Genomic DNA, 24,211 nt, shown 5'->3' with positions numbered 1-24,211 from the left:
ATGGGCATGGCACAGGCAAGCGACGTACTCACTGTGCCTGTATCCCTAGTATGTGCAAAACAACACTTTTTTAAAATAAACACAATGACAAGTCAACTAATCAACTTAAAACACAAAAGAAATCAACTAATCTACTATATTACTAATCAACTATATTAGTAACATCTTGTCAATATCTGTAATAATAAATAAAACTGTTGTGGCTATCTGTGTCATGCTACCCTTTTTAATTACAGCATAAGTGATAACCAAGCCCCCGACACCTATTATGTTTATCTTTACAACAACGGCAAAGTAGAAGATCGGCTGCCAGTCCATGTGATAAGCTCCTGCAACCTAGACATCTACACCTTTCCTTTTGATATTCAAACCTGCACCTACACATTTGGCTCATACAAACACACAAGTAAGTAATAACTTAGGCCATCAATTAAAATATATAATCATGATTAATAACAGGCTAACATTCAGTTTCAATTTAAGGAAAGAAAACCACATTTACTACGTTAGTTGTGTGGATGACAGTCAGCGGAATATTAAACTCAATAAAAAGTGCTTTTTGCATCTCGCTCACAAAATAAATGATTTAAAAAATTTTTACATCCATTGTGGCTGATGCAAATTTATTTCTCCCTTTACAGATAGAGATGTTCAATTATTATTTTCAGAAACAGTGGAGACGACGTTTCAGAAATCTCAACAGAACATGGAGAAAAAAGGGGAGTGGCAACTGACTGACATAACCGGACAAAAATCTGCCAACTCATACTTTAACATGGACGGGTTGGACAGCTGGGATGAACTTGTTTACAATGTTTGTGTCACCATTAATTCCTAAATATTGTAGTTGATAAATATTGTTATAGCAAGAAAATGTTATTTTTCAAACTAAGATTAAGTGATGTTAAATTCATAGTTAGGTAAGAATTTTTAATTTGAATGAATTATTCCTTTGATTTTGTTTTGTTTATTGTTCTAATGGTTGTCCGTATTAGATTGTCCTGAGGCGCAGACCAACTCTATATGTGGTGAACCTCCTGATCCCCAGCTACTGCCTGATTACCGTAGATCTGTTCAGCTTCCTCCTGCCTCCTCAAAATATGGATCGTTCTGCCTTCAAAATGACTCTTATTCTGGGCTACACAGTCTTCCTTCTCCTCATGAACGATCTGCTTCCTGTTACAGGAAACACCATCCCTCTAATAAGTCTGTTATCAGACTGTACATAAAAAGCAGGGTCCAAAAGTCTTGAGTCCACTTGTGAAATGTTTCTGTATTGCATTTAATTCTAATAGAAACTTTTTATAACAAATTATATTTTTATTATAATTCTACGCTTCATGTAACGTTCTATTTTTTACAAATTTTTGAAATCTTAAAACTTTACTTGCATTAAAATTTGAATCTCAGACTTTTGGACCCCACTGCACTTTTTGAAAAAAAAAAAAAAACTATTTTTTATATAAAATATGTAAAAATTAATGTACATCATATACATCAGTGGTTCTCAAACTATTCAGGCACCTTTAATTAAATCAGAACTAAATCAGATCTATCTGCAGCCATGCTCCATCTAACTTTTTTCATTATTATTATTATTTGTTTGTTTTTTAACCCTCATATTCTGTTGAGATTGCCTTTTTATGAGATCCCAAAAATTTAGGTTATGTGTAAAAATAATTTGATTTTTAAATTAACCTCTTATTTTCCTATATACATGTGATTAATTTCCTCTGTACTCAAGAAAATTTAGTAGGTGGATATTATTGAAGCTTTAGCTGATTTTACTATAAAATAATCATGCATTTTGCAGAAATGTGACTGGTATTTATTCTAGTAAGTTTATTTAAAACATACCGTAGAAAAATACAATAAAGCAAATCTGTCAGAGTGAGCTTCTACAGTGTGCATACCAGTTATAGTGAATCATAGCTTGTGGTAATAAAAAAAAAAAATAAAAAAAAAAAAAATTTCTATATCAGGGGTTTAACATTTTCATGGTGGTCATCTGAAGCTCATCAAGTATCATAAGATTAGTAAAAGTCATGAAGTATCCACTTGGTGCTTTTCAGTCTATTAAAAGGGTCTTCAGGTTATCAAACTGAAGATGAGACTTAATATTGTAAATTTCTAGCATCATGTTGCTTACCTTCTGTACTATAGTTTAAGACCCACTGATATATACATCAATAACTTTAATTTGAAGGTTGGGAACTTATGTTACTGTCTCCCTCTCTCCCTGCAGATGTGTTTTTCTCTATGTGTTTAGCACTGATGGTGGCCAGTCTATTGGAGACAGTTGTCATCACTAATATTCTTTGTGGCTCGAGTGACTATCCTCCTCTACCAAACTGGGTTAAAGTGTTGTTCCTGCATTACCTGGCACGAATGGTTTGTTTGGGCCAGAAAATATCTGACCAGAATTCTGCCTCTCAAAGTGAGTCTCATACCGGCTGAACAACCAGTCAAACATTTTCTGCAAAAAAAACAAGCAAATGAATTACAAGTTGGACTACTGGCAGTATAATGTGTGCATCTACATGAAAACAAATAAATAAAATACTGAATATATCATATACATTAAAATCATGAACTTAAAAAATTATGCAGTATCTCTATTAACAACATATCAATGATAAATCGTGTGTTTACTTACCTATAGATCACATTAATAACTCAAAACTATTTCTGCCAACAGAAAACACCAATAACATAATTTCCTGCTCACCTGAAATAGAAATAAACCAAATTAGATCCCGCGAGAAGGACATTAAAACACCATTAAATCTTGATGGGCAAGAACTGAAGGAACTAAGGATGCTACATGAAGATTTACTCACCATTCGCCAGCATGTTGATAAGCATTTCTCCAGTGATCAGAACTCAAAGGAGTGGATACAGTTGGGGGAGGTCATTGATCGATTTATCTTTGCTTTGTATGTTGTTTTCCTCACTGTTAGCTTCTTCACCATACTAATATTCTGGTTGTACTGGTCCAGTTTTGACAAAAAAGCATAAAGTCCCAGCTAAAACTGTACATGTTTAAATGCAGATTATCAAATTCACTGGTCGATCTCTTTAAAGACTGCTCAACTGCATACATGGAACTCCTCATAGTGTCTTTTGTTATATAGTAGCTTTTACTTTTAATTACGTACAGCATTTGGTAGTTTGCTATGTAGTACGCTCTTAATGAGTAATGGTGGACCAAGGTTTACCAAATATGAATTTTAGCCCACATTATGTGACGTTCTGTCCAATCCAGCCTAAAATGGATTTGAAACGTCTGGCCAAAGGCAATAGAAGTATGCTACAAATAAAGTCAGGAAAAGAGTCATCAATCATAAGAGAAAACATAATGTTCAATGATCAGAAGTTATACTGGTCTTATGATAAACACTCTGTCCTCTAATTTGTTTCAGCATTTAGTCCTGAAATAAGAATTAGAGTATCTTAATCTAATTGTAAATTATGAGAAGAATCTTTTAATGTTTTTGTTTAGTTTTATATGGCAAAGAAGAAAAATTTTTTTTCATGTCTTAAATATTTAATTTTGCATCAATAAAGCAATGCTGTGTGTAAACACATAATGCATATCATGGTAGTTGCTTAAGTAGCAAGCTAGATCACCACATAGTCACTAGAGGTCACCCACACTTCAATTGTTGGTCTGACTCTTTTTCTGTTATTCTCTCATTAAACTTCCATTGCAACTGAATCGTTCAAAAACACTCATTCATTCAAACATCACAACTGTTTTTCAGACAGAAGCAATGGTACGAAATGTTACTACATATAATATTATAACTGAATAGTTTGGATTTTTACAACTGAAGCTAAACAAGTGATGTCTGACTGATTTTTTTTTTTTTTTTTTTTAATTAAACTTATGCTGCTGGCTGTAAGAGATGGTAATGTAATAGATAATAAATGGTCATAACATATTTTGATCATTTCTCTTTTACTTTCCTCAACTTTGCTTACCGCAAACTACAGAAGAGCACATTTTACATGGCATTTATGGGTGATTCTTAGACTATGGGCACTTTTATGTTCTTTCTTTGGTCATATTTTTAAAAACACATAATTTTGGACAGATTCCTCTTTCTTTGTCAAACTAACAATAAAACCACATTAAAAACTTTTTACTACCTTTCTATTATGATTTTTTCTTACTTTCAACCTCCTCATAGTTGTCAAAATCACTGTTTTCTCCTTGTCGCACACCCAGACTTTTTAACTTCAACAATGAAAATACAGTTTAAAAATATGACTTAACTGGAAACTATTAATGTACCTGAATTAAGCACTAGTAAAATAATTAAAATGCATTATAGTATTTAATGTTGGACAGTATTGGTGTCATTTCCACCACAACACTGTAATGTCCCTTTAAAAAGTTTGTGTGAAAGATTGTTTAGGTGGTTTCTATGGAAATGTTCAGTGACATTATTTTGTTCATTGTAGGTCGAACATTTTTTTAAATATTAACAATTTATCTTGTAATCTAAGTTTGTCCTCTTACAGACCTTAAAACAAGACAAATTATTTAAACTTATGACACTGTGTTACGTGACTTTTGAACAAGTTTTTTTATTCAACTTCACAAGGCTAAAAGTGCCCTAGTTGAAGAAACGCCCTAAATTGCTGTCAATGGAATAGCCAGCATTAATGTTTGTCACATTATAACAATGATATTAATCAATATGAACATAGCTGCATAAACGTAATTTTTGAATGCTTTCTCCCATATAGCACCTGTTGGTAAAGGGACAGCAAATGAGCCAACTCATTTATGCGAATGTGTCGTTCAATATACAATTTGTTATTAACTTACAAGATATGCGGTCCTACATGTAAAAGCATGTCCAAACAACATGAAAAACGTAAACTGAACAAGTATTGTCACAAATAACAACATTATTACCTTTGGCAAAGCCACAAAACAACTTCACCTCAGGCTCCTCTTCCCACGGAATGAGAGAGAAAGCGCGCGTTCGGACGACAAGTTTCTTAAAGCGGCAGTGCTTTGTACAGTAACAATCAAGCCATTGGCTACATGGCATTAACTCACAAAAACTTAAACAGATATAAACAGAATAATGGGACAAAAACATGCAAGGCATTTAAAATAATCCATACATTCATAATAAAATTAATCTAATGTAATTAGAATGCTAGAAACAGTGGTGTAGTCTAGTTTTTTTGTACTGTGATTTTTCCCTCCCAGCCTCATACTCACCCGTCCCAGAGCGACGCCCCATAAGCACCACCACACTCACTAATGCATATAGTTTGTCTACATGTATTTGAGAGCATTCTGAAAGAATGTATATGACCAAAGGGCGGTATGACCAAAAATCTATCATGATATTTTTTTAAGATTCTGGTGGTTTCAGGTATATCGCGTTTTCCCCCCACTGATACTTTATTGTGGTTTATTTTGCTGTCAGGAGTACAGAGAATATTAAAACATTGTAAGGACAAATACAAATTTACTTTTAAAATGGTGGTAATCAAATCAATGAATAAAACTAACAATTTAGTTCATCTTAAAAAAATAATTAAATAAAAAATGTAAACTCCTTTTGTTTTTTGGCAAGTTTACTGTTTAAAATAAAACGCATGAAAACTTGTATGATATTCCTTTAAAATAATGTTTTAATAGATGTTGTTATTATTATTAAATTATTATTATTATTATTATTATTATTATTATTATTATTACTTAAGAAATACATTTTACTTTGCAATTTCTTTCTTCAATTTCTTACAAGTAACTTTTAATTTGGCGGGTTGTAATGAAGACATTTGAGTTGCTGTATGTTTTAATAAACTGTATTATTATTATTATTATTATTATTATTATTATTATTATTATCATTATTACTTGAAGTATACTCTACTGTGCAATAGTAATATATTTCTGTTGTAATTTCTTCAAGTTATACAACCTTTTATTTTGACGGGTCGTCGTTAAGACCTTAGAGTTTGTGTGTATGTGATATAACTAATGAATAAATTACGATAGTTTAAACAAATGAAATGGTCAAATGCTCTTGAAGTGACTCTCTGGTGAAGTTCATGTGTCCATGCCCTCATGAGATGGCAGACGCCGAAAACACACGAGCGTCACACGTCACACATGTGTAGTAGACGAAACTGCAGCGCTCATTAGCAGAGATGCGCAGAACATGCAGACTTCAGATTTCAATAGCAGTCTTTTTGAGCTTAAATATTCACAGACATAAATCTATATCGAAATTGTATTCATTGTACAGATTCCATGACGTTCTTCTTTGTACAGTATAAGTTCCATTTGTGACTGGATTTCGTGATTCGATCCGTCGCTTCGCAACACAGACGGTGTAAATTTATGAATGAAAGTGTGAAAGTTCTGGCACAAAACGAAGTTGTTACGTATCCTTGTGCTTTTTTAAGTGGGTATTTTATTTGATGGACACAAACAAGGTAAGATTATTCATGACTGTAGCAAATTATTGGTAAGTTTTTGCCCCCATTTTTCATGAGCTGAACTTTTTCCATGTACACAAAAGGCTTATTTCTCTCAAATATTGTTCACAAATCTGTCTAAATCTGTGTTAGTGAGCACTTCTCCTTTGCCAAGATAATCCATCCACCTCACAGATGTGGCATATCAAGATGCTGATTAGACAGCATGCTTATTGCACAGGTGTGCCATAGGCTGGCCACAATAAAAGGCCACTCTAAAATGTGCCTTTTACAGCATTGGGTGTCCAAAAACCAGTCAGTATCTGGTGTGACCACCATTTGCCTCACGCAGTGCAACACATATCCTTCGCATAGAGTTGATCAGGTTGTTGATTGTGGCAGTTCCAAAAATTCTGTCAGTAATTACTCACCCTCATGTTGTTCCAACCCCGTAAGACTTTTGTTCATCTTTGGAACACAAATTAAGATATTTTTGATTAAATCTGAGAGCTGTCTCACTCCTTCAGAGGCTGCTAGGTAATTGCATCTGCCGGCCCAGAAAAGTTAGTAAAGGCATCGTTAAAATAGTCCAAGTGACTACAGTGGCTCAACCTTACGTTTATCATGGAAGGTGATAAACTTAAAAAAAAATGTCATGGAAGGTATTAATCTAAAACTATGGAAGTAACTTGGAGAGAGTTAAAAGATTCTGCTTTTTAGGAGTTCACTTTGACTCAAGGTTCACATGGGGAAAACAAATCAGGAATGTGGAGGTTTAAGTGTAAAAAGTAATAAATATAATGATAAAACATTATTAGTGTGTGCACTACTATTTGAAGCAGGAGAAATGCCACTGAACATTCGACACAAACAATTGCTAGTAACATATTGTATAAAGGGATAAGGAGATCCAACCAAAAGAATACAGCAAGCTAACTGGGAAAGCGAGAGAGCACAAAAGTTAAGTTTTGGGTGGATAGGAGATGTGGCAGCTAGAGAATTAGAAGTGTGCGGAAAGGACCTCTGCGACCCCAGCATAGATGATATAAACCATTGAAGTTGATTTTAAATGACTTCAAATCATATCAAATAAACAACAGTATGGATCTGGAAACAGAATTTTTTTAAATACAAAGAATTTTTAAAATATAAAGATTATATTCAGATTTATACAGATGGACTGAAGGATCCAGAAACGAAAGGACTGGATCTGCAATTGTCATTGTTAATCAATGAGGTGAGGTAAGCAGACGAATCACAAATGATGATGAGTGTGTATGCAGCTGAATTATATGCCACCATGATGGCACTAGAATGGATGGTTAGGTGAGGGGAGGGGGGTCCAATTGATTGATTGCTTTATCAATTAAAGCACTATCAGCTTTAATTGATAGTGATTCAGTGTCATCTCTGTACAGTCTCATGACAGGTATGTCTAATAGTCATCAGGATCTACTGCATGCAATAATTACAATATATACAAGAATAGGGGGAAAATGCACTGAGATCGAACTGATTTGGATCTGAAGACAATATGAAAAACAGTGGAAAAACATGATGGAAGAATTAGGAAAAGTTGGATTAACAGGGACAAGAATAAGGGATATATGGGAAAGTGGTGTGAATGAACAAGGCAGAAGATGTAGTTTAACACTTTTTTTAACAAGGACAGTTCTAATGAGGAAAATATGATGTAACGAACATTACAGGAAAATAAATCCAGAAGATGGCATTAGTGCAGCGCTTCTGGATGCAAGCCTGAGCCAGGATGCAAGCCTGAACAAACTTTTAGTTTGTTATTGTTAAAACAACAACTCTGCATAGATCCATCTTATTGTTTTTCATCCTTTGCCTCAACCACGCCATGACAGAATACTGGACCAAGATATGGATCTAGCAGGTGCATTCATCCAACTCAGCCAGAGGGGTCTTTCCTTACTGGAATAAACTATCTGCCTCTGTGAGTTAGCACAACAAACAAACTGAGATGATAACAGTCTCAGATTAATCTTTTGGATTGGTGCTAATCATGGTGGTGGAATTACCTGAGATGGAAAAGTTCTCATAAAGGGAATATGTCCTCATTTGTTTGGCAAAGTTTTACTCTGAGCTCATCCCTGAGGTCGCTTCAGCCCCAGAGACCATGCTCATTATGGACAGACAGCCATCTTCACCCCGAACCCGAGCCCAGTAGTAGGTCTGACCAGGTGCATGAGCTGGCAACACCATCCATCCTATTAAGCGTCATTGTGGAATACAAGGGCATGAAGTGGAGCCCTGCCAATGCTCCTGCCTGTGAGAGTGAGCTGTAAATAATTTCTACAAAATTGTGTGAGGAATTGAAAGAGAGTGAAGGGATTAGCACCATGCCTGTTTTGTTGCCCAGCACCGTGCCTGTTTGGTCTGCCAGCACCAAGTCTGCGTTGTTGTGGATGTTCCCACTCTTCCTCCCACTCCCACCTCCTCTGTCTGTACCATGTCGGCCAAGGAGGCCGTATTTGAACTCTCTGCCTGTCCTATGTTGGCCAAGGATGCTGTTTCTGAACTTTCTGCTTGTCCCATATCAGCCAAGGAGGCCGTTTTTTAACTCTCCGCCTGTCGCGTATCGGTCAAGGAGGCCGTCTTTAAACTCTCTGCCTTTCCTGTACCGACCAAGGAGGTAGTTTTTTAACTCTCTGCCTGCCCTGTCACGGCCAAGGAACCTGTTTTGTAAACTTCTGCTCATGTTATCCAGTTCTTCTGCCCTGTCTTGGCTGGCTCCCTACAGTCTTTCAGATCCTCCTTTGCTGGCTCCTCTCAGCAAAGTCCCACCTTGGACTTCCGGTTCCCCAACTCTGCCCTGGTCTGTTGACCCTCTAGCTCCACCTCGAACCTCCAAGCCCAGTCAGCTCCACCTTGGGTCCTTGCTTCCTCTGCTCTGCCTGGGACCATCATCCTTCCGGGCTTCCTTGTCCCTCTAGCTTGGCCTTTGTCAGTCGTCGCTTTGCCTTCACCATGGGATTCTGGGCCTTTGTCTGCGACTTGTCCCCTGGCTCCATTGAGTTCCTCCTTCCCTCCAGCTCCACCTCGGTCCTTGATCGCTCCGGCTCTGCTTCAGTCCTACAGCATCTTGGCTTCACCTCGGCCACTGGTCCCCACGGCTCTGCCTAGGGGCCCTATCTTGCGCCCAGCGCAATTGACTTTGTACACCGACGCATGTTTCATTCCTATTTTGCACCCGCGCAAAACGCGCTTTTCCCTCCACAGAAGCACGTCGCTAAACTAGGGAATGAACTTGCGCTCCCTGGGCGGTTCAGCGCAAAAAAGGAGGCGTGTTCCGGCGCAAACGTTCCCTGGTGCTATTTTACTGTTCCATAAAACAATTGCGCCACTGGCCAGAAAAAACCTAGTCTAAAGTCAGTGGCGCGTTGCGCGTTGTTCATTATGCTATTTTAAGGGCGCATGCTTGACCATAATGTATAGAGTGCACAACGCTCATACACTGTGATTCTCTAATCTACACAGAAGCAGCAGTTTTCATTTTTGCAAATCATATTATTACAAACGATAGATAGATAGATAGATAGATAGATAGATAGACAATTGACAATTTATTATAAATATAATAATTTATTATAAAAGCATACATCTAGCTTACACATTTACCCACATTATTATATGCCTGTTTAACCGAAGCTAATTTGGGTGTGTTTCTCCCATCCCCAATGTCACTTCTCTCTCTTTTACGGCCGTGACGAGAGCGTTGGTCTCCTCGGCTGTGAACCGCTCTTGGCGCGCGCCTGGCAAATCCGCCGTTATAATAGCAATACGCCAAGGAAAAAGTGCGTCTGTTCTTAAAGGGAATGTGAGATGATGCTCTGATTGGTTTATTTCACGTTACGCCCAAACCACACCTATGAATAATGAAGCTACTTCAGACCAACCCCTTTTAGATTTGCGCCCGGCGCAAGAGTCATTTATCCCGCCGGGAAAATAGCAACAGCGCCGAGACCCGCCCACAAAGTTACTTGCGCTTTGCGCTTTGACACTTCCGTTTCAGATCGTTAAAATAGGGCCCCAGGTCTCCAGTGTCGCCCGGTCTCTTCGGCTCCGCCTTCGTCTCCATCTCCACCATCTCCCCCTCTGTCGTCCCCCTGGTTTTGCCTTGCCTCTACATCAAGGCTTCACCATGGCTCCTCCCACAATCAGCTACACTGTGGGCCTTCATCCTGCTTGCTGATTGGGGTCACTCCCTGGCTCCTCCTGCAATCGTCTCCCTAGCTTTTCCCATCGCCATCTCCTCCCTGGCTCATCCCGTTGTCATCTCCTCGCTGGCTCCTCCCTTGTCTTGTCCCGCGTGCCAGCTTCTGCATCTTCCTCATAAGCCCCCACCCTTCCTACTCTGTTGGATTTTTTTGTTGGTGTTTTAAGGTGCATGGACATGCCTTTTTGATGGGGGGTAATGTCACTTGCCCTTTTATTTGCCCTCATGTGTCACACCTGTTTCTAGTTGTCTCATTTAGTCCCTAGTGTTTGCCTGTGTATTTATAGCCCTCAATTTCAGTTGTCCCTGGTCCATTATTGTCGATGTTAGATGGTTGTCCTGATCATGTCTTGCTATTTATGAGAAGCTTGAGTGTTTTGTTATATTTAATTGTTGTGCATAGATCCTGCTTTTGTTTTCATTTCTGCTGCAGTCCCGCTGTGACAATTCCAATTTTATATATAGTTTAAATGTGTAACTTTGGATGGAAACATAGCTTGTGACAGCACTGACACCATCATAGGTACTTTTAAGGATTGTTTTTGTTCTTCAACAGACAAAAGTCAGCAAAAGTCAGCTGAGATTGATCTACAACTTTTGTTGGAACAAAACTTTTAAGAAGATGACAAGAAGTTCAAAGACAATGCTGAAACTGGTTGTTTAATTTTAATCAAATGATCAAGTTTTACAAAATCCCATCATTTACATAGTGTAAGTACTCTAAGCCATTTCCCAACCTTGGTTTGCTTAGTTTGAATGATCCATTAAACCCTTGTGGTCACTGCCTGAGAAGGTGAATATGTGAGGTTGTTATTCCTCTCATAACTCAATTTTAAAATTTGTTTGCCATTGTTTTCTGATGTAAAATGTTATGCCCTGTCACTAAATCCTCAACTGTACTCAAGCATGTTAAGCTAATACCTGCTGTCCATCTTAATCAGGAAAGTATGAAGGATTGTAGTTTCTGTAGCCTTAACCTAAACTACCATCAATTCTATAGTTTTGATGACTGTTGTGGCTCATTCCAACTTACTAACGTTATTGTATTAACAATAACTAGTTTGGGACTGCTATTTAATTGTCTTATCTTATAACATTGTTTATTCATCAGTGTTAATTAAATTCTTACCATTTATATTTATGTTAAAGGTTGTATCAGTGATTTCAGGCCCAAACATTTTTTTTATCACATTCATCTAATCTTTCCTAACGATCCGCTAGCTGCCCGCCCCATAAGCATGTCGTCAAAAAAACGCGTCTACAGGCAGCTTAGGCTCTGAGATCTGCACACAAAAACAATTGGTTTCACCAACCACTCAAAACCAAAACAAATAGTGTTCCAACCAATCACCGACAGGGGGAGGGTGTTGTAAGGTTTTGTGCTCGTGCACGGCTGCACGTGAAGTCGGAGCTGAAGAAGAAGTTGGCTCAAAACCTCACAACATCCTCCCCCTGTCGGTGATTGGTTGGAACATTGTAATTACGTACAGAATAGATCTTTCTCCTCTTCGACACAGCCAGTTTGCAGGGCATAGGCCGAGAAAATGTGTACCTGGTGGCCCATGGTGTCAATGATGGTAGACATCATGCGATCTGAATAACGATGGACCTCGGTGACTTGGCTACGCAGATCGGTGTTTACAATAATAGCTACACCTCTGCTGTTGGTCACACCATGGCAGATGAGCTTATAGCCATTGTCAATGTCCCATGATTATTGGCCCTTCCACCTTGTCTCTTGAATGCGTGCAATGTCAACTTTATGTTGTTGAAGTATTTTGGCGAGTTCACTGCTCCGTCTGGTTAGTGTACCGATGTTCAGTGTGGCAATATGCAAATATTTCACTTTTGCAAACTTCTTTAGTTGATGTCTCACATGAACCGATGGCCCTTGCCTATTTTTGGTTCACGTCGCTTGTGGGGTACTCCCTAGCAATGTTCTTTGACATTGGAAATGACATGACATGGTCAGTGCTCAGCTCAGCATCGTCCTTCTGGGCGGGCAGTCTGCAGAGGCACCACGAGGAAGAAAGAACCTCGCCGCCTTCTTGCGGGTGAATGGTAATCACATTAAAATGACATTTTCTGTGAGCGTGCTTTAGATGTGTGTGCCGTACAGAAAACAGCACGTGAATGGTTTAACGTCATATTAGAATGCACACAAAGGAATCGATGAGAGGAATCGATGAGAGGAATCGAAATTATAATTGTATAACAAATATCAGATTCCTGACCTTAAGAATTCGATTCCAGAAATCTCATTCCATGTGCTGCTCATAATATTCTCTATATTAATCGGAAAAACAAAAATGAACACCATTCCTGTACTGCAAATGAGCTCCTCACAGCCAACATCCCCCGGAGAGAAATGGATGTATTTCTTCCAAACAGAGATAAGCACAAACAGCCACTTAAATACATCTATCTGAATAGCACAACCTTTTATTGCACTTACTATTTAAAAAAAAAAAACACATAAAACAAGATTAACTCCCGTAAGAGCAAACACAACAACCTTTTGCACCCCAACACCCCTCAGAGAGAGGGAAGGGGATTGAAGGGAAGCAGTGGGGAACCAACAAGCTGCCGCTCCGTTGCAACCATGGGCGCAAGATAACATCCGATAGTACGGGCCTTGCTGCTTAGTGAAGAAGAGGGTCTGTGGTGTGGCGGAGCTTCTGGACAGGGTCCATGGACACCCCCTTTCCTTGGTTCAGGTCCTTCAATGGATCAGCCTGGTAAGCTTGCAACACCGCCACAGTGTGCATGTCTCCACCAGCCTGGCCGCAATGTTGTTTGAAAAGGCTTTGAGGGCAGGGCAGGGCGGGGGTCTTCAAAGAGGATGCTGCACCAGGGAAGAGGTAGCCAGCAAGCGTCTCCACAACCTGGGGCATCCTCACATACCCATGCTCAGTCAACCCCTTAACTTTCGAGTAATGAAATAGATGAGTGAGACTTGCCGCTAGTGAGACTCGCAGATCTTAATCATCAAAGGCATCTGCTGTATCTAAAATTTCATCTGCTTATGTAAAGACTGAAGCGGAGCATGCTGCTCTGAGAGCAAGAGCCGCCACATTGGATAACCTCTTTCAAACCTGTTCCTAGAGGGCCACTGTCCAGCAGAGTTTAGCTCCAACCCTAGTTAAACACGCCTGAATCAGCTAATCAGTTTCTTCAGTTCATTGTCTCGTGTTAATGTTATGTTCATGTGTGTAGTGCTCTTGCGTTCCTACTATTTATTAAAAGTTATATATTCGTTCATTCTGCGTCACACATCTCTCTTCTTGGATTTATCTACACAGAAATCCCTGACAGGCATATCTAAACCACAATTTTAGACAATGCCACATGCCTTAACCTCAGCTTAAGTATGCAAAAGAATGTTCCAGAAGTAAAATGTTGACTTTTGCAAAAGTGTTCAGGGTTGCAAGCCAGCACAAGCCAGATGACTAATTCATATTTGCCTAAGCAAATCACCTATTCACCATTCTGTTATAATCACCATTCTAACACATTTCCTGTCAAACTGAGAAATTATCTTGAAATGAAAATCTGTGGGTCCCTGATAGTCACAACACTGACCAAGTACTTTATGGATATAGAACGTCTGTCAATATTCAAGGTAAGATTCAGCAATTAACAAGAAGGTTGGGTTTCAACTGAAAATTATTAGGAGTTAATGGCTTTGTTGGAAATAAACGTTTTGCTTTGTAGAATTCCAATCAGTTTTATTCTTAGTATCATTATCCAAAAGTTATTTGTTTCACTCACAAAAGGTATTTAATGAATGTATGTCAAGATTTTTTAGAATCACAAGTAAACTGGTCAAATAGACTGTTCCACATCTTACATGTACTTACTATGGTAATAACCGTAAATTATGCAAAGTTTCAAGTAACAAACCATAAACTAAAGCCTAACCCTAATTATATAAGAAGTACATGTTGTTATTTAATATTACTCAGAACTTGTTTGTATAATTACACTGTAACAAGGGCACCTTAAAATAAAGTGAAACTAAACTAGATCTGGACCTGGTTGCATGAAACCTCATAAGTGGTTTGACTTAAAGGTATTCCTGAGGGGGAAAACATTGCTGAGGTACTGTAAGGGCTTTCTTTAAGGACACCCAAGCAAGCCTGCAAGCCTGGCACAGCGCACAGTAGAAGTAATGAAAATATATGAAACCGGTGTTCATTCAATTTTATTTTTGACAATACACACTGCTTCACACCGTACTTTCAACAGGCTTATTTTGATCGCTAAAAACAAACATCAGTACTTCCTGAACCTCAATTACCATGAAATAATCCATTGCGTTTGAGTTCAGCAGATGACTAAAGGGAGCTGTTTTGATCGCATAATTTTTTTTTAGGGCTAAATGGTTACTAAGGACTTTGTTGCAACATACTAGAACTAGTTAGGTATAAGGTAACTAAGTAATTTAGGGAAAATACTTAATGACAGCTTTAAAGTTCCTTAAGTAGCAACCCAGGTTTCACTAATACCCCTTTTCCACCAACAAGAACCAGGTGCTGGTTCGGAGCTAGAGCTAGTGCCGGTTCGGAGTTGGTTCGACTGACGAGCCTCCAAAGAACCGGTTTGCTTTTCCACAGGCTAAAAGAGCCAACGCAGAGCCAGGTCTTACGTCACAGCTACGTCTCATCTTTTCAGCAACGTTAGCGCGGCGGCGCCAAACACAAACACATCATCAACAATGGCGCACGTTGCTTTGCTATTGATGTTCATGGCTTTGCGGACCTACATCGGCATCCAAACACGGCGGATCCAACGTGTTCGCGCGGCTCGCCATTAGTACAGACGGAGATTACAAGCGAGAGTAACGGCATGTACATAACATTTATTTTTAACAATAAGATGCCGACTTTAACCTTAGATTTATATTTTAGATCGCGTCCATCGTGTTTAGCTGCTGTTAGCTCGATTAGCTGCTATTTGAAAATGGCGGTCACAAGTTTCTCTTCAGTCTTGTTGGCCACGGTAACCCCGCCCCCAGCCTCTGACGCAAGCGGTTCTTTCTTGGCTCCGTTCTAGACCCTGCAATGATTTGGTGCTACTTAAGAACCAGTTTTACTGGTTCGGAGCTGGTGCTTTGGCGGTGGAAAAACAAAGAACCGATTTGAAACTAGGCTCTGGCTCCGAACCAGCACCAGCTCTGCCTTGGTGGAAAAGGGGTATAAGGGTACCCTTAATCTTATAACTAAGGGTTTTCTTAACTTAAGGGCTCTCATGTAACCGGAACCTGGTCTGGTAAAAACCTGGTTGTTAGTTTATTTTGAAATATTTTCCAAAGCCAAGAGGTCCAAATGTTCTCAAGAAACCTTATTATTGATTTATTAAAGATTTGGTTGTATCACGAATACAGAAACAAATGCTTACATTTGTCATTGCAGGCTAGACAATGAACTGCCAATCTTCTACAACTCATTTCATCTTCACCTGCTTCATTATTCAATGTAAGATAATCATTTCAATAATCAAATCGTAAAAAGAGCCTGTCGTTCATGGCCTCTAAGGACTGTAATACGTCTTTTTGGTTTAGTTTGCATATAGCTTGTTTCCTTCATGACTATCTTTGTACTGTTTTCTCTCTTTGGGGCCGAACCCTTCTGGCAGCTGCACTCATGAGATCTGCAGACACCTTAAACTGCTCTCAGCCAACCGCAGAGTCCCTCCTACAATCACTCAGAGAGAGTGTCTTCAACAAAACCCAAATGCGGCCAGTTATTAATCCAAAAACACCTACAAAGATCAGTTTGAGTTTCATTTTGTATGCCATTTTAGGTGTGGTGAGTACATTTCCAAATATACCAATCACAGTATGCAGTCACATTACATTCCTAATTTGCAAATGGCTAAGTAGAAATTGTGGATGTTTTCCCTTTTAGGACGAAAAAGCTCAAATCTTGGATTCATTTATCTGGCTGCGGTTTGTAAGGATCTATTATGAACTGTCATATTTGCCTTCAATTCCTAAAATCTTAAATATGATATTTTGATACTTATATTTCATATTATATAAACAGAAAATTAATCAATTATGATATTTGCATTTTTGAAAGGAGTGGATTATTGAAGGTTTGAGCTGGGATCCTGTTGAATGTGGAACAGACAGAATTACACTGCCAAGAAAAAAACTCTGGAGGTCTGATATTGTCATCAATGAATTGTGAGTTCTAAAATACAACATATTATAAATCACACCATTAAATAAGGTTCTACTACAGGGCTGTTGAATGCTTGATTCTGTTTGGTAGACGAACATTCTAAGGTGTGCGATTTCTTCCCACTAAACACACAACTAAAGTAGTTTCAGGCAAGTCTTGACCGCATTATCAATGGCTGATCTGCATATCAATGGCTCAAGCCTCCGTTACTAGCTCTGGAATGATGTTTTGGAATTAGAAACTGAGGCTTGGCAATAGATGCGTAAGAAATTAGTCCTACACACAAAAGTGTTTTAGGGACAAAAATCTGACAAACATTTTATAATAAAACATTTGAACAGTGTGTGGTAACCGTAAAACTAGTGGAATAATTGACTCTGGGCCATTGCATTATTAGAAAAATAATGCACACCTGATTCGCGTAGTGACTGCATTACCACCTCGGGTGTGCATTATTGTAGCATTCACTATTTACACAATGAAGTGTAAATAGTGAATGCTACAGGCAAGACAAAATGGGTAAATTACTGAGAATTACTAAACAGAATTACTAAATTACAGATAATACTGGATGCTTCTTGGTCAATGTACATAGTTTTCCCCATCCCTAGTATGTGCAAAACAATATATTTTCAAGATCAGCACAGACAAGTTGAGTTGACTAATCAACAACCACACTAACCAACTATAATACTAATATTTTGTCAATAGTTGTAATAAATACAACTGTTGTTGCTGTCTGTGTCATGCTGCCCTATTTGATTACAGCATAAGTGATAACCAAGCCCCAGACACATATTATGTTTATCTATACAACAACGGCAAAGCAGTAGATCGGCTGCCAGTCCATGTGATCAGCTCCTGCAACCTAGACATCTACACCTTTCCTTTTGATATTCAAAACTGCACCTACACATTTAACTCGTACAAGCACACAAGTAAGTAACGTAACTTTTTTTTTAGGATGTAAATTAAATGATGAAATCATGATTAATAGAATGTTAACATTCAGTTCTGGTTTAAGAATATACGTAATTTGTGTGGGTTTGACGATCTGTTTGGATAGCAGTCAGCAGAATATTAATGTTTTTAAAAAGACACTAGGCAGGTAGTCATCTCACAAAAAAAATAAAATAATAATAATAATAATTCTCAAGATTTCTTAAAATGGGAAATGAAAATGCAAATCTGCAATAATTATTAATCTGCATATAAATTTCTCCCTCTACAGATAGAGATATTCAGCTATCACTTTTAGAACCAGTGGAGGCCATGTTTCAAAAATCCCTAAAGTACATGGAGACTAAAGGGGAGTGGCAACTGGTTGCCATAACCGGCAGAAAATCTGCCAACTCATACAGTACCATTGACGGGGCGGAGAGCTGGGATGAAATTGTTTTTCATGTTTGTGTCACCTTCATTTCCTAAATATTGTAGTTGATAAATATTGTGAATATTTGTGAATTTTACTAAGATTAACAGATGTTTTTAAGTTCATGTTTAGTTCAGAATTTTTTATTTTAATGGACTATTTATTCGATTTTTTGATTTTATTATTATTGTTCTAATGGTTGTCTCGTATTAGATTGTCCTGAAGCGCAGACCAACTCTATATGTGGTGAACCTCCTGATCCCCAGCTACTGCCTGATTACTGTAGATCTGTTCAGCTTCCTCCTGCCTCCTCAAAATATGGATCGTTCTGCCTTCAAAATGACTCTTATTCTGGGCTACACAGTCTTCCTTCTCCTCATGAACGATCTGCTTCCTGTTACAGGAAACACCATCCCTCTAATAAGTCTGTTATCACTGTATATAAACAGTCTTGAGTCCACTTGTGATATGTTTCAGTATTGTATTTAATTCTAATAGAAACTTGTTACAAATTTTTATTATCATTTTTCTCTTTATGTAACATTTCTTTTTTATAAATGTTTTCAAAATCTTAACTCTTCTTAAATTAGATTTTAAATCTCAGACTTTTGGACCCTTCTGTAATTGAAAAAATTGTTTATATATATATACTTTTTTTTTTTTTTTTTTTTTTTAAATGTACCTTATATATTCCAGTGGTTCTTAAACTATTCAGGTGCCTTTAATCAAATTCAACCTTCAAGTACCAACTATCTGCAACCATGTTCCATCACTTCATTCTGATGGTCCCTTTTGAACATTCTGTTGACTATAAGTAACTTTGAAACTACATGTCAACTAACTCTAATTAGAATATAGACTATCTGCTTAATATCTGCTAACTCTTTATTGTGATGCTCCCAGAAGTAACTTTGCATTTATTAGGGCTGGTACAATAAAACGGTGCATCTCGATTCTTCAAACAATTCTGGAAGATTTCTTCCAATTCCTTACAGACACTGCTTGAATCTTCCATAAAATAATCTTTCATAAAGTTTGAAGCAAATTACAAGTGTGTTCGAAGTGGGCTGTGTTTACATTCATTTCGCGTCATAAAAACATTCTTAGGTGCAAGTACATTTAACCACTTACATGGACTCATCTCGCACTCAACCGAATGCACAAGCGCCCTTTAGCTCTCTTCTTTGTGAGCATTTGAGAGTGTGGTTAAAAACTAACCTACAGTGCCATCTGCTGTTAAAAACTAAGATCAGAATCCAATCGATTGAGATTGAGAGAATCGCATACTGAAAATCTCAGAATCGATTTATTGTCTCAGCCCTAGCATCTACATGTCAACTTATTCTAACCCTACCAGTCTACTAATACTCTACTAACGCTCTACAGAGAGTTAGTAGACATGTACGTGCAATGTTACTTATAGTCAACAAAATGTGTTAAAGTGACCTTCAAACTAAAGTGAAACTTTTTTATTATTATTTGTTCCCTTTCAATACCGTTCACTTGCTTTGCATTTTCTCAGAATACTGAAGTCTCATTGGTTCATGTCTGTGCATCTGCACAGATGAATGGCTTTTCAGCCTGCCAAAACGGGCTGGCCGACTATTTAAGTCACTCTAAAAAGTAATTTGAGTCAGAATTTTTCTCTTTCAGCGCAAAGATCATCTGTCCTCACCATGGTTGATGGCGCAGAGTAAAAGGGCTATACTAAACTTCCCCCACTAGAGGAAGCCGTCTCTGAGCATTTCTGTCCACCCATGGCCCTCAGCTGAAAGTCTAAAGCCTCCCACCCATCCAAGCCATGCAGAGGGACATCTGCACTCTCGGCCAGAGCATATGCTATGCTATTGACCAGGCTGGCTCCACCCTCCACACAATGGCAGTCTTCCAGGTTTACCAGGCTAAACTCCTCTGTGACATAGACGAGAACGGCCCTGACCCGGTGGCCTTCAAAGAGCTGCACAGTGCAACCGACCTCGCCCTGCATGCCACTAAATCGACGGCCCAAGCAATCGGCCGCATCATGACCAAACGGGTGGTTCTTCAGCACCACCTTTGAATCAACTTAACGGAGATCAAGGACGCTGACAGCCTTCCTCAGCCTTCCAGTTCAGTTCTGGGTGTTTGAGGCATTGTGTTTGTTGCCAGTACTTTTGTATTGTGTTTGTTGGGATCTGTGGATCTGAAGGATGCATACTTTCATATCCAGATAGTTCCCCATCACAGTATCAGATGGGAGTGGAACTGGGCTCAGTTTTCAGAAGGAAAGTAGTCTTGACAGATGCCTCCAAGACTTGTTGGGATGCCCTGTGTGATGGCAGGCCAGCCTTTGGCTTTTGGACAGAGCCAATGTCGGGCTGGAACAACTGCCTGGATATGATGGCAATGATTCTGGCTTCAGGGAATTCCAGCCGGAACTCAGAGGGCACCGTGTCCTGCCATCTCATACAACGTGATAGTGGTAGCCTATATAAATTATCAGGGGGGTCTCAGACAATCTCCGCTCACTAAGAGCAAAACTTGTGCCAGGCTCCATGAAAACTGGAGCAGATATTCTGTCCCAGAACGGACCACCTCAAGGGTAATGGAGACTCCAGCCCCAGATGGTCCACATGATTTGGAGCATTTTCGACCAGGCGGAAGCGAATCTCCTTGCATTGAAAGAGAACATCCACTGCCCGAAATTCTTTTTGAAGGAAAAGGATGCATTAGCCCACAGATAGCCCTCTCTGTGCCTTTATGTCTTTCCTCAGGTCATCAGCCGAATCAGGGAGGGCAGATGCTCAGTCTTACTTGTGGCACCACTCTGGTAGAACCAGCAGTGGTTCCCAGGAATGGTTCAGCTGCTGTCTGCAGCACAATGGCCAATCCTGCTAAGAAGGGACCTCCTTTCCCAATTGGAGGAGTCAATCTGGTATCCCTAACCCGAGTTGTGGAGCCTCCACCTGTGGCCTCTCGATGGGAACCTTCACGCCTCCCCCAGAAGATCATGAACACGCAGCAGAAATGATCAATCTTCTCCGGCTGGTGTGCAGCCCGGCGTACAGACCCCATTTCTTGTGAGATCACTTCCATTCTCTCTTTTCTGCAGGAGCTGTTGGATGGGGGGGGGCGCACTCCGTCCAAGCTCAAAGTATTCTTGGCAGCTATTGCAGCGTACCACGCTCCTATAGCTGGCCAGTCGATTGGGAAACACGACCTGGTGGTCAGATTATTCGGAGGTGCAAGGAGGCTTAACCTGCCTCGCCCCAACACAGTCCCTTCTTGAGGTCTATTGTCCTGAGGGCACATTGTGGCCATCTGTTTAAGCCGCTCACGACAGCCAACCTTCGGCCTCTCTTGCTAAAGTCCGCTCTCCTGCTGGCTCTGACATCGGTCAAGCGAATTGGTGACCTGCAGGCTCTTTCAGTAGACACTTCCTGCCTCGAGTTTGGGCCCAATGAAAGCAAAGTTGTCCTTAAACCCAGATGAGGCTATGTGCCTAAGGTGCTGTCCACGCCCTTTAGGGCATAAGTAATTTAACTCTCTGCTCTCCCCTCCACTGAGGGTGAAAAGATGCCACACCCACTTTGCCCAGTTCGGGCCCTTAGGGTGTACATTGAGCGCTCCAGCCAATTCAGGCAGTCGGAGCAGCTGTTTGTGTGCTTTGGAGGCCAATCTAAAGGACTGGCAGTTACGAAACAAAGATTGTCCTATTGGATAGTAGATGCGATATTGGTAGTTTACAAGTCCTTGGATTTGCAGTGCCCTATCGGGGTGAGGACCCACTCCACCAGGGAAATGGCCTCCTCTTGGGCTTAGTGTAGCGGAATATCCATTGCTGACATCTGTATGGAGGCCGGCTGGTCCTCGCTGTTCACCTTTATCAGGTTTTATAACCAAGACATCCCTGCCCTTCAGGCGCGGATTCTGTCTGCCTAATCAGTCTCCACACTCAGGGATTTTTCTTGGGGATATCATACCCACAGGCTCCAGTCCCAAACACGAGCCTGCCATCTTTGGACATTCTAGGTCCTTGACTCTAGTAGCCTGCCTGGAGACCTTGTCACTAAGCGCCGCCAGGCTACGGCCTCGCAGGACAGCTTCTATTCTGTGCTAGCAGCACAGCGTTTTGCTGTGCGTTCTCCATAATCATCAGAGACTGACGCAATGCAAATGAAACGTATCGAAAGGGAACGTTCCGGTTACTAACGTAACCTTGGCTTGGGCTAAAAAAGCCATTTGTCTGTGCATGTGCACAGATGTGAACCAATCAGGCTTCCATATTTGGAGAAAACTGAGTGTCCCCCATAAACGCCAGAGACATTGCTCGTTCCCGTTATCTCAGGAACGTTTTTTAACCCTCTACTGAGATTGTCCTTTTTATGAGAGACACCAGCAATGTAGGTTATAGAGATCGTATACATTTCCTTAAGTAACCTCTTAGTTAGCTATTTAAATTTCATTAATACATTTCTCTGCCCTAAACAAAATCCAGTAGGTGGATATTATTGAAGCTTTAGCTAATTTTACCATAAAGTAATCATGCACTTTGCAGACATGTGACTAGAATAAATACTATAAAGCAAATCTGTCAGAGTGAGCTTCTACAGTTTGCATTCCATTAATAGTGAATCATAGTTTGTGTTAATTCATTTTTCTTAATGTTTTCTATATCAGGGGTTTTATAAGACTTTGTATCACAAGATTAGTAAAAGTCATGAAGTATCCACCTGATGCAGTCTTTTCAGACAATTAAAATGCTCTTCAAGTTATCAAACTTAACATGAGGGGGGCTAATGTTGTAAATTTCTAGTGTCATGTTGCGGACCTTCTATACCACAGTTTAAGACCCACTGATATATACATCAATAACTTTAATGTGAAGTTTGGGAACTTATGTTATTGTCTCCCTCTCTCCCTGCAGATGTGTTTTTGTCTGTGTGTTTAGCACTGATGGTGGCCAGTCTATTGGAGACAATTGTCGTTACTAATATTCTTTGTGGCTCGAGTGACTATCCTCCTCTACCAAACTGGATTAAAATGTTGTTCCTGCATTACCTGGCACGAATGGTTTGTTTGGGCCAGAAAATCTCTGACCAGAATTCTGCCCCTCAAAGTGAGTCTCATACCGGCTGAACAACCAGTCAAACATTTTCTGCAAAAAAATATGTAATTAAATAATTGGACTACTGGCAGTATATAATGTGTGCATCTACATGAAAATAAATAAATAAAATACTGAATATATCAAATACACTAAAGTTATAAGCTTTAGAATGATGCAGCATGTCTATTTACAACATATCAATGATAATGTTTACTTATCTATAGATCACATTAATAAATCAAACTATTTCTGCCAACAGAAAACACCAATTACATAATTTCCTGCTCACCTGAGAAAGAAATAAACCAAATTAGATACCATGAAAAGGGCATTAAAACACCATTAAATATTGATGGGCAAGAGCTGAAGGAACTAAGGATGCTACATGAAGATTTACTCACCATTCGCCAGCATGTTGATAAGCATTTCTCCAGTGATCAGAACTCAAAGGAGTGGATACAGTTGGGGGAGGTCATTGATCGATTTCTGTTTGCTTTGTATGTTGTTTTCCTCACTGTTAGCTTCTTCACCATACTAATATTCTGGTTGTACTGGTCCAGTTTTGACAAAAAAGCATAATATCCCGGCCTGTAAACTGTAACTGTACAAAACTGTACGTTTAAATGCAGATGTTCGAATTCACTGGTCGATCTCTTTAAAGACTGCTCAACTGCATACATGGACTCATCATACAGTGTCTTTTGTTATACAGTAGCTTATGTCTTAAAGCAGTAGAAGCTTTCTTTTTATTGCAGACAGCATTTATTTGGTAGGTAGCCATGTAATAAGTGGGATAATGTAGAGCAAGGCGGTGGTTATAGCGAATACAACCCCTTCAGGCTGATTCAAGACCCCTCTGCTTCGCG

General features: G+C 39.4%; 1 protein-coding gene across 1 annotated transcript; it reads left to right on the top strand.

Annotated features, from left to right (window-relative positions):
* Positions 1–23,374, top strand: LOC311295657 (5-hydroxytryptamine receptor 3C-like; the record flags this gene model as incomplete). Its single annotated transcript, XM_084417122.1, has 8 exons — positions 1–15; positions 996–1,206; positions 2,246–2,391; positions 7,872–7,882; positions 17,653–17,822; positions 18,116–18,288; positions 18,470–18,680; positions 23,163–23,374. The coding sequence occupies 8 exons, from the start codon at positions 1–3 to the stop codon at positions 23,372–23,374; spliced, it is 1,149 nt and encodes a 382-aa protein (XP_084273248.1).
* Between the last annotated feature and the right edge of the window lie 837 nt (positions 23,375–24,211).

The sequence above is a fragment of the Rutilus rutilus genome (genome assembly GCF_951802725.1).
Source record: "Rutilus rutilus genome assembly, chromosome: 8".
Lineage (NCBI taxonomy): Eukaryota > Metazoa > Chordata > Actinopteri > Cypriniformes > Leuciscidae > Rutilus > Rutilus rutilus.
Note: the sequence above shows the minus strand (reverse complement) of the source record. Positions and strands in the feature narration are given on the sequence as shown.